We start from the raw sequence: 12,083 nt of genomic DNA, 5'->3' as shown, positions 1-12,083 counted from the left end.
AGGACAATGGAAACGCCCACAAAGTGACCCCATTTTGGAAAGCTAACACCCCAACGTATAATCTATGAGGCATAATGAGTCTTTTGAACAGTTCATTTTTTTGCAGATGTTTTTGGAAAATGTGGAAAAAAAATGAAAACGCATTTTTTTTACACAAAGTTGTCCATTTATAGGATATTTCCAACACATAGCATGTACATAGCAAAAATTACACCCCAAAATATATTCTGCTGCTCCTCCTGAGTATGGCGATACCACATGTGTGAGACTTTTACACAGCCTGGCCACATAGAGACCCAACATCCAAGAAGCACCATCAGGTGTTGCAGGGACACAAATTACACATCCAATTTCCTTACAATCTATCACATTTTTGAAGGCCCTTCATATTTCTAACACAGCATGTACATACCAAGAATTACACCCTAAAATACATTCTGCTGAGTAATGGGTACAAAAAAAAAGGATTACCTGTGTTTTTAGTAGTGCAATTGTCCACAGGAGGAGAGCCCTGATCCAGGCAGCAGGCAGGGACGTGGTCAGCGACAATGAATGGAATTGTCCAGGCAGCAATATTGTTCATAGTCGGTACATAGCCAGCAGTGCCAAAATATTGGTCCTGGTAGTAAGGCCAGGAAAGAATGGGGACAGGGGTAGAGGCTTCTCCCACCCAAATCTCTTTGAAGCCTCCGGGCAACCAGACCCTAATCTGGGAATGAGAAAACTAAAAAATTAGTTTTTTCATCCAGAAAAACAATTCTGGAGCCCCTCACATGTGTGAGACCCCTGTGTTCCCACTAGCATAGCAGGGTAAAAGATCAATCCAAGGGGCAGGCAAAAAACGTGGTCAAACAGTCCAGGGTCAATTCCAGAGCAGGCAAATGTAGGTACAGTTTAGGGTTAGGCAAAAGAGTGGTCGTATAACAAGCCAGGGTCAGTTCCAGAGAAAGCAGAGGTATTTTTAGCATTAGGCAAAATCGTGGTCGTATAACAGTCCAGGGTCGGTTCCGGAGAAGGCAGAGGTATGTAGAGTGCAGTGGCATAAGGGGTGTGGAGGAAAATGACAGGGAATTTGAATTTTGTTTACCTAATAATTTTCAATAGTGTGGTAACGGCGGAAACATGCACCTAAACAGAGGCCTGGTTGGGAGGGACAATCGGGACAATAAACTGTTGTGTCTCTTCTGACTCCTCCTCTGGCGCACACCCGGCATTTCTTCTGACGGGCTGCACCTGTTCGACGGGGGGGGATTTTGTCAGGAAAGTGCCGTTCGTGAAGTCTGCTCACGCAATCAGTGCGAAGAATGTCTGGTGGCATTTCAGGGAACAAAAGGGCGGTGATAACGTCTTCTTGGTAGAGTAGATATGGAACGGGATTCTGTGTTGCTTTTTTGTAGATAACATAAGAGTTATAGAAGGCCAAACTGAAAAAGTAAATGGACACTTTTTTATACCAGTGACGGGATTTTCGGGAGGGAAGATAGGGTTCAATCATCTGGTCATTGAAGTCTACGCCACCCATAAATAAATTGTAGTCGTAGACACAAGATGGTTTCTGCACTGGGCCGCTTCTTTTGGGGACTTCCACGTAGGTGTCATTGTGGATGGTGGTGAGCATGTGGACATCTCGTCTGTCCCTCCACTTGACAGCCAATAGCTCCTGGTTCCGTAAAGACGTCGTCTCTCCTCGTCTCAGCTTCTGATTCAACAATTTTTGGGGAAGCCCTTTCTGTTTATTCTCACTGTGCCACATGCTGGGGTGTCTCTCCGGTAAAGATTTCTAAACAGGGGCAAGCTGGTATAAAAATTGTCCACGTAAAGGTGGTATCCTTTTCCAAGTAGTGGATAGATGAGCTCCCAGACGACTTTTCCACTTGTTCCGATGTATTCGGGGCATTCGCGGGGATGTAGTTGGGAGTCCTTCCCTTCGTAAACAATGAAGGAGTAGATGTACCCCGTGTCTCGGTCACACAGTTTGTACATCTTCACCCCATATCGGGCCCTTTTGCTTGGGATGAATTGTTTGATGCCCAGCCTGCCGTGGAATTTTACAAGGGACTCATCTATTGATATATTTTGTTGAGGGGTATATAACTGGGGGAATTTTTCAGAATTTTTTTTTAGAAGTGGCCGAATTTTAAATAATTTGTCAAAAGCAGGGTCATTTCGGGGAGGGCACTGGGTGTTGTCATTATAGTGGAGGAACCGTAGAATCATGAAGTATCGGGATCTGGGCATACGGGGAGGGGAGGACGGGCATGTGGTGGATGGCTTTGGTAGACCAATAGGAGTACCCTTTGTTTTTTTTTGAGAGACCCATATTGAAGGTCAGGCCTAAGAATATTTCAAACTCCTCTACGGTCAGGTCTCTCCAATGAAAGGGGCGGGCATAGCTGGAATCGGGGTTGCTTAGAATAAATTGCTGAGCGTAGAGATTGCACTGGGCCACAATAGATGACAATAATTCGTCTGTAAAAACTAAATGAAAAAAATCAATCGTGTCAAAATTATCGGTGTTCACCTGTACACCTGGTTGGGTGGTGAAAGGGGGGATACTTGATGCTCCAGAATTCGAAGGCAGCCACAGGGGGTTTTGAAGGCCATAGGGAAGGCTGGCATGGCCCCTATCCCTTTGGGGCAGAGAGGACACCCTACTGGTGCCTGACCTTTGTTGCACTGCTTGCGGGGTGGACGGCACTGCTTGCGGGGTGGACGGCACTGCTTGCGGGGTGGACGGCACTGCTTGCGGGGTGGACGGCACTGCTTGCGAGGTGGACGGCACTGCTCGCGAGGTGGACGGCACTGCTTGCGAGGTGGACGGCACTGCACTAGTAGTAGGCTGCTCCACGCCAGAACGCCTTCTTTTAACGGGCACAGGTTCCTCCTCTGAATCAGTATCAGACCCGCTTCCTGTTACGGGCTCATAGGCCGAATCGGAATCGGACAGAGACTCCTCGCAGCTGTCATCAGACGCCCATAGTTTCTGGAAGGCCTGCTCGGTGGTAAAAAATTTTTTTGCCATACTGGTGGCTAGTGAGGCTGGACTGCAGAACACTGGTGGGCACTAGTGGCACTGCAGTGGCGCAGGTGTAACTGATGGGCAAATGTGGCACTGGTGTGGCTCTGGTTGCACTGCTGTGGCTCTGGGGTCACTGATTAGCAGGCGGCACTGGTGGGCACAGGCGTCACTGCAGTGGTGCAGGTGGAACTGGTGTGGCACTGGTGGGGCACAGATGGCACTGGTGGGGCACAGATGGCACTGGTGGGGCGCAGATGAGCACTGGTGGGGTGCAGATGAGCACTGGTGGGGCGCAGATGAGCACTGGTGGGGTGCAGATGAGCACTGGTGGGGTGCAGATGAGCACTGATGGGCACAGGTGGCACTGATGGGCACAGGCGGCACTGATGGGCACAGGTGGCACTGATGGGCACAGGCGGCACTGATGTGGCTCAGATGACACTGGTGTGGCACTGGTGTGGCTCAGATGACACTGGTGCGGCACTGGTTTGGTACAGGCGGCACTGGTTTGGTACAGGCGGCACTGGTGTGGCACAGGTGGCACTGATGGGCACAGGCGGCACTGATGGGCACAGGTGGCACTGATGGGAACAGGCGGCACTGATGTGGCAAATATGACACTGGTGTGGCACTGGTGTGGCTCAGATGACACTGGTGCGGCACTGGTTTGGTACAGGTGGCACTGGTTTGGTTCAGGCGGCACTGGTGTGGCACAGGTGGCACTGATGGGCACAGGCGGCACTGATGGGCACAGGTGGCACTGATGGGCACAGGCGGCACTGATGTGGCTCAGATGACACTGGTGTGGCTCAGATGACACTGGTGCGGCACTGGTTTGGTACAGGCGGCACTGGTGTGGCACGGGCGGCACTGGTGTGGCACAGGCGGCACTGGTGTGGCACAGGCGGCACTCGTGGGCACAGGCGGCACTCGTGGGCACAGGCGGCACTTGTGGGCACAGGCGACACTTGTGGGCACTTATGGGCACAGGTGGCACTTATGGGCACAGGTGGCACTTATGGGCACAGGTGGCAGTGTTGTGGCACTGATGTGGCAGTGTTGTGGTACTTTTGTGGCACTGGTGTTCACTGGTGTAGGACAGGTGGCACTGGTGGGGCACTTGTGGGGCACAGGTGGCACAGATGGCACTAGTGGGGCACAGATGGCACTAGTGGGGCACAGATGGCACTGCCTGGGGCACAGATGGCACTGCCTGGGGGACAGATGGCACTTCCTGGGGGACAGATGGCACTGCTGGGGTAAAGATGGGGCACTGCTGGGCACTGCTGGGGATTGCTGGGCACTGCTGGCACTTACTATGGTTGAAAAAATCTCTCTCCTCTCCTCTCACGCTGCAACGGTGTGAGGAGAGGAGAGAGATGACCTGCATGTGACCCAGCCGCAGGGTTTGTTTACCAGCCGCGTCCATTGGCTCCTTACCGCGAGTGCTGTTGCTGCGGGTCCCGTAGACCCGGCGAGCACCGGCGATCGCGTGTGCGCGCCCGCTCGGGCGCGCACAACGCAGTCTCTGGGAGGACGTACATTGACGCCCTCCTAGAGTACAGGAACCGCTCTGTAGCCGTATTTTGGCTATAGGGCGGTTACCAACTGGTTAATAATCGCACATGTTGGAAATTTTTGGAAAAACAAACAATTTTCTAATCAATAATGGGAGAATCGTGCGAGAAATGTAATCGAAAAAGAGATGCGCATGTGCAAGAAATACAGTTTCTGGCAAGTAAAATAGACCCCATTAAAGTATTTCAGCTTTGTGACAGCTGTTTGCCTAGAATTCAGCTTTAAGAGTTATATGTGGCAGATTACTTGTTATAGTATACTATTTGGCTTTACTCTTCTGGTAAACATTTTCCTCTTCTCTCAACAGATCTACAATTACAATGGCCATGCTAAAATCATTGTCCAGCTAGTAACCAATGGCAAAGATGTCCGGCTACATGCCCACAGCCTGGTAGGGAGGCATTGTGAAGATGGAGTTTGTTCAATAAATATGGGTCCTAAAGACATGGTAATTGGGTAAGCATTTGCTGAAGTAACTTATGTAATATAATTTTCTTACGTTTTCTCTAATGGTTAAAGGGTTAAATAAACTAGAGCAGGAAATAACTAGTAAGCCTTGGTACATGAGCTGTTCAAATATTCCAAACCACAGCATGCTTCACACTTGCATGACATTATTTTGAGGTTTATGCACACTAGAATGGCACTTCCCACACTAGATGACTAGCGACACCAATATTCACACCAAATCTTCCTGTGATGCTAGAAAGGCGTTACATATTTTAAAGCTGACATGGGCTGAACATTTTTAGAAATTAAAGTATCAGACCATAAGTTTTTTTTTTTTTTTTTGTTGTTTTTTTATTTTATTTTATTTTGCCTTGGGTATTTTGCTGTTGTCATTTAAAGCGTTTGTTAACCCAAAAAAATTTAAAATTTAAAAGCAAAATCGAAGGATGAGGTAAGTGAAGGAGGACTGCACTAAGGTAAAGGAGGCTATTTAAGGAAAAAAAAAATCTTTTACAACCCCTTTAAAGCAGATTACATAGCACTGCGCTTGTGCTATGTAATCTGCCCCCACTTCCTGTATGCCTTCTCTAATCAGACCACGATAACCAGGGCAGCTCCGCCCTGATCGGACAAGCAGTATGTGGAAGAGAGGGGTGTGGAGGATATTATGGCAGGCAGTATGTGTAGGAGAGTAGTATGGGTAGTATAACAGTAGGCAGTATGTACAGGAGAGGCATACAAAAAAATAAAAACATAGATGTGAATGTGTCCAATAGGAAACCATGGTTAATGAACTGTAGTGCATTTCTGCAAAGAGCACCAAAAAATACATAGGTGTGAGCCAGGCCCGAGACAGTAGGAATTATGTGCAAAGAGAAGTGTGGATGGTGTTACAGCAGGCTGTATGTATGTGCAGGAAAGGAATATGGAGAGTGTGATGGCAAGCAGTCTGTGAAGGAGATGGATAGTATTAGGGCAGGCAGTAAAAACAGTACAGAGAGTATGATAATAGTTGTAAATAAGATAGGTATGGTGTAATTATCAGTTGGGTACACAGGAGTTAGATAAGGTTATTCAGCAGGTAGCTAAGCAGTGTTCATTTTTGCATTTGCATAGAATGAAAAAAATGAGGGTTTACAACACCTTTAAGGTTTGAACAAACTCATAGATACAGATTTATAGCTAGATTCAGAAAGAGTTAAGCCGGCGTATCAGTAGATACGCCGTCGTAACTCTGAATCTAAGCCGTCGTACATTTAAGTGTATTCTCAAAGTGTATTCTCAAATTGAGATACGCTTAAATGTAGCTAAGATACGACTGCCTGCGCCATAGTATCTTAGCTGTCTAGTTCCGCTGGCCGCTAGGGGCGTGAACGCTGATTTACGCCTAGAATGCGTAAATCAGCGAGATACGCCTATTCACGAACGTACGCTTGCCCGTCACAGTAAAGATACGGTGTTTACGTAAGGCGTTTTCAGGCGTAAAGTTAGTCCAACAAAAAGCTGGCCTAGCCAATGTTAAGTATGGACGTTGTTCCCAATGCACACTGGGATATGTCCACGGACGGCGCATACACGTCAATCATGTCGGTTCATGGTTTATTTACATAAAACACGCCCACCTCTTCACAATTTGAATTAGGCGCGCTTACGCCAGCCCATTTACGCTACGCCGCCGTAACTTTTGTGAATACTACACTTGCCTCTCTGACTTACGGCGGCATATCGTAAATACGATACGCTACGCCAGCTCAAAAATACGCCGCCCTACGTGAATCCAGCTAACAGTCATTTTGGATGGTCTGAGTAGGCCTGCACAGTGCTCTGGATGGTGGTCTGAGAAGGCTTGTAATGCTGCGCACAGTGCTGGACAGTGGTCTCAAGTCTGAGGAATGGCCTGTAATGCACAGTGCTCTGGATGACGGTGGTCAGTGGTTACTGGTCAGAGGAGGCCTGTAATACTGCACAGTGCTGGATGGTGGTGTCAGGTCTGAGGGATGGCCTGTAATGCACAGTGTCTTGGATGCTGGTGGTCAGAGGAGGTCTGTTGTAATGTTGCACAGTGCTGGATGGTGGTCTCAGGTTTGAGGGTTGGCCTGTAATGCACAGTACCCTGGACAGATGGTGGTCTGAGGGGAGGCCTCACCTCAGGCCTGCTGTAATTGTAATGTAAACTACACACTCACAGTGGGCTCTCTGCTCTGGACATGGGCCGTCGGGAGTGGGACTCTTGTCAAGACTCAGGAGACCTGGCTGTAATGCATAGTGCTGCTCTGGTCTCTGTCTGTCTGGTCTCTCATACTTGTCACGGTGTGAGACCTGTAATGCTGGATGCACACAGTCGCTGGCTTTCTGGGAGCGGAAGCAGGCGGAGTTCAGTGGAAACTGGAAGTTAGTTCACATGGGTAAACATCCCTGCCTCACATTTTTGTTTAGTTTTAGTTTGTTAACGAAGACGGAATTGATTTTCGTCATAGTTTTCGTCAGTGGATGAAAATGTGGTGTACTTTTCGTTTCGCTTTTGTCACTGTAAAAATGCTGCTGACGTAAATTTTGACGAAATTAACACTGTAGCTAAGTTGATTAATTTATTCTAATTGCAGAGTAGATAGCAGGTATACAGTAGGTAGGTGGTAGTGTAGAGGTAGGTATACCTCATTGAGCAGGTTGGTACTGGCCATAGTGAGCTGCTATCAGTCACAATGTTATCTTTTGTAGTAGTAGCTGTACTGGACCTCAGCGTTCCCCCTCTTCACTAATTGAGCACTGTTCTGTATACAGGACTAGGGGGAGTTGTTAATACAATCCAGATACAGAGCTGATCAAGAAGCTGCAGAGCCACCTAGGAACTGTAGTGTGAGGTGCAGTGACAGCCAAGTCATTTGAGGATACCCAAGGGAACTACAGTAACTAATCCAGGACATCAATGTGCATCACCTGGCACTCAAGTGCTGACCTCCCTGCCACTGCCTAAAAAATTGTGGCTGTATTTCAAGTGCATGCTTTGTCTCCAGCCATTTTAATTTATAGTGATTGTAAGCCTCAGACATGACATACGAACAAACTATATCCTTATACTTGTCTCAATTAAGACATTAAGACTAAGTGCCATTTCTGTCTGCTGCCTTGTTTCTCTGCTATCAGCAGATATCGTGCCACGATTAAGCACTAATGTAGTGCGAAACATGTCGGCTGTCCCATTCTGTGGCTGTGTCTTGCTGTGTATGCCTACTTTTACTGAATAAAGACAACTTTCCGAAGTTCATCTGGAGTGCGGCTGTCCATTCTCTCTCGAATCTTCTTCATTTGTAAAAGAACAGAGGTGGATCGCAGATGTTTTTGGAATCTGTGAGGAGCAGGAAATTTGGTCAAAATTGATGGCAAGATGTATGCAGTATGTTATCAAAAAATACTGGAGGAACATTTGGACTCAGCCAGGAAGCTGCACATGGGATGTACTTGGGACATTCCAACACGACAATGATCCAAAACACAAGGCCAAGTCGACCTGTCATTGACTACAACAGAATAAAGTGAAGGTTCTGGAGTGGCCATCTCAGTCTCCGGACCTCAATATCATTGAGCCACTCTGAGGAGATCTCAAATGTGCAGTTCATCCAAGACAGCCCAAGAATATATAGGAACTGGGCAGCTTTACCATCTGAGAAGATAAAAAAGAGCCTCATCCACAAATACCGCAAAAGACTTCAAGCTGTCATTGATGTTAAAAGGGGGCAATATACGTTTTTAAGCGGAATTCCACCCAAAAGTTGAAATTCTGCTTTGAGCACTCCTCGCCCCCTTACATGCCACATTTGGCATGTAATTTTTTTGGGGGGGAGTGAGACTTCCTATCCCCCTTCCTACTTCCACCTAGGGACTGCCTAGGCGACTCCTCCTCTGCCCCTAGGCGGCCCCTCCCTCTAGGCGATCTCCTGGGAAACGTGACAGGTCCCAGGAGATCGCTTGTCCACTCCTAAAGTGCAGCGCAACTCTCGCAGGAGCAGTGAGTGCCCAGCCGTGAAGCCGAAAGCTGGCACGGCCGTGTACCCACAGTGTGAATGGAGGCGCCGGCAGAGAGGGGGGGAGAGGAGCGGAGCTCCGGGCGGTCGCGTCGCTGGACCATGGAGCAGGTAAGTGTCTGTTTATTAAAAGTCAGCAGCTACACTTTTTGTAGCTGCTGACTATTAATAAACAGTAAAAGGCTGGAACTCCGCTTTAACCACTTGAGACCCGGACCATTATGCAGATAAAGGCCGCTTTTTGCGATTCGGCACTGGGTCGTTTTAACTGACAATTACGCGGTCGTGCGACGTGGCTCCCAAACAAAATTGGCGTCCTTTTTTCCCCACAAATAGAGCTTTCTTTTGGCGGTATTTGATCACCTCTGCAGTTTACTTTTTGCTATAATAAATATCCCCAAAAATATATAAAGAAACATTTTTTTTTCCTCAGTTTAGGCTGATACGTAGTCTTCTACTTATTTTTGGTAAAAAAAATCACAATAAGCATTTATTGGTTTGTGCAAAAGTTATAGCTTTTCCAAAATAGGGGATAGTTTTATGGCATTTTTATTAATATTTTTTTTTTTTACTAGTAATGGCGGGGTTCAATTTTTTTTTTCCGTGACTGCGACATTATGGCGGACACATCTGACACTTTTGACACATTTTTGGGACCATTGTCATTTTCACAGCGAAAAGTGCTATTAACCAGTTCCCGACCCCCGCATGTACATATACGTCCACAATATGGCACGTACAGGCACATGGGCGTACACGTACGTCCTTGCCTATTAGCGGGTGGAGGTCGGGTCCGCTCGGGGAGCGATCCGGGACCACGGCGCGGCTATTTGTTTATAGCCGCTACGTCGCGATCGCTCCCCGGAGCTGAAGAACGGGGAGAGCCGTATGTAAACACGGCTTCCCCGTGCTTCACTATGGCGGCGCATCGATCGTGTCATCCCCTTTATAGGGAGACACAATCGATGACGTCATTTCTACAGCCACACCCCCCTACAGTTGTAAACACACACTAGGTGCACCCTAACTCCTACAGCGCCACCTGTGGTTAACTCCCAAACTGCAACTGTCATTTTCACAATAAAGAATGCAATTTAAATGCATTTTTTGCTGTGAAAATGACAATGGTCCCAAAAATGTGTCAAAATTGTCCGAAGTGTCCGCCATAATGTCGCAGTCACGAAAAAAATTGCTGATCGCCGCCATTAGTAGTAAAAAAAAAAAAAATTTATAAAAATGCAATAAAACTATCCCCTATTTTGTAAACGCTATAAATTTTGCACAAACCAATCGATAAACGCTTATTGCGATTTTTTTTACTAAAAATAGGTAGAAGAATACGTATCGGCCTAAACTGAGGAAAAAAAATGTTTTTATATATGTTTTTGGGGGATATTTATTACAGCAAAAAGTAAAAAATATTGCATTTTTTTCAAAATTGTCGCTCTATTTTTGTTTATAGCGCAAAAACTAAAAACCGCAGATGTGATCAAATACCACCAAAAGAAAGCTCTATTTGTGGGGAAAAAAGGACGCCAATTTTGTTTGGGAGCCACGTCGCACGACCGCGCAATTGTCTGTTAAAGCGACGCAGTCCCCGAACTGTAAAAACACCTTGGGTCTTTAGGCTGCATATTGGTCCGGGGCTTAACTGGTTAAAATACACTGATTACTGTAAAAAGTCAATGACAGTGAAGGGATTAACCACTAGGGGGCGCTAATGGGTTAAGTGTGCCCTATGGGAGTGATTCTTTCTGTAGGGGGGCGTGGCTGGACGTGTGACATCACTGATCGTGGTTCCCTATAACAGGGAACAGACAATCAGTGACACTGCCACAGAGTGAACGGGGAAGGTGTGTTTACACTCGGGTCCAGCGGGTGCGGTCAAGGAGCTTTGGAACGGCGGCGGGCGCGACCCACGGCTGGGCACTTAAAGGGCAACATACCTGTACGTGCCTGTGCCCAGCTGTGCCATTCTGCCGACGTATATCGGCGTTAGGCGGTCCTTAAGTGGTTAAGGACTGGGGTATGTAAACTTTTTTGATCAGGGTCATTTGGGCAGTTTCTGTTGTGATTATGATTTAAAAAGAGTAAAACACACTTAATTGATAATAAATGGCTTCAGCAAAATGTAAACCATGAGTGAAAGAAACGTTTTTGTGTTATCATTCATATTCTCTGAAAAATGGCCAAAAAAACATAAATTCTGCCAGGATAAGTAAACTTATGAGCATAACTGCATCAATTTAAAGTGGTTGTAAACCCTTAGGCCGCGTACACACCATTGGTCCGATGAAAACGGACCGAAGTTCAGTTTCATCGGTCCAAACCGTCCGTGTGTACACCCCATCGTTCTTTTGTCCTTCGGACAAAAATTTGAGGACTTGCTTTAAAATCGAACCGATGGACCTCTGTGCGATAGGTCCAAACCGATGGTTAGTACACAAAAGCATCGGTTCAAAACCCGCGCATGCTCAGAGTCAAGTCGACGCATGCTTGGAAGCATTGAACTTCATTTTTTTCAGCACGTCGTGTGTTTTACGTCACCGCGTTCTGACACGATTGAATTTTGAACTGATGGTGTGTACGCACATCAGACCATCAGGCCGCTTCAGCGGTGAACCGATGAAAACGGTCCGTCGGACCATTCTCATCGGATGGATCGTCCGTGTGTACGCGGCCTTACATATGCCCAGTGAAGTGACTGGCCTCAGGTCAGGCCACAGAGATTAAACAAATCCTCCTACATCAATTATACCTGTTTATCTACATTCTCTTTCCCCCCTACATTCATTCAAAGTGCAGAATTTACACAGGATCTCTCAGCTCTCTGAAAAGAAGGGGGCAGAGAGCTGATGTTACATCAGTGAGGAGAGCGCTGAGAGCTGATTTTATATATATATATATATATCTATATATATATATATATATATGTGTGTGTGTGTGTGTGTGTGTGTGTGTAAAGAATAAGTGATTGACTGCTGCAGATGCAAAATCCACTTTCACTTTCATCC

At 46.9% G+C, this 12,083-nt stretch overlaps 1 protein-coding gene across 5 annotated transcripts in view; it reads left to right on the top strand.

Annotated features, from left to right (window-relative positions):
* The window catches only part of NFKB1 (nuclear factor kappa B subunit 1), a 175,527-nt gene that overhangs the window by 79,948 nt on the left and 83,496 nt on the right, over positions 1–12,083 (top strand). For all 5 annotated transcript variants that reach the window (XM_040329914.1, XM_040329919.1, XM_040329905.1 and 2 more), the window contains exon 6: positions 4,905–5,053. In XM_040329914.1, coding sequence (XP_040185848.1) covers positions 4,905–5,053 — 149 coding nt within the window. The remainder of the gene's footprint in view (positions 1–4,904; positions 5,054–12,083) is intronic.

This window comes from Rana temporaria, chromosome 1, assembly GCF_905171775.1.
Source record: "Rana temporaria chromosome 1, aRanTem1.1, whole genome shotgun sequence".
Taxonomy (NCBI): domain Eukaryota; kingdom Metazoa; phylum Chordata; class Amphibia; order Anura; family Ranidae; genus Rana; species Rana temporaria.
Note: the sequence above shows the minus strand (reverse complement) of the source record. Positions and strands in the feature narration are given on the sequence as shown.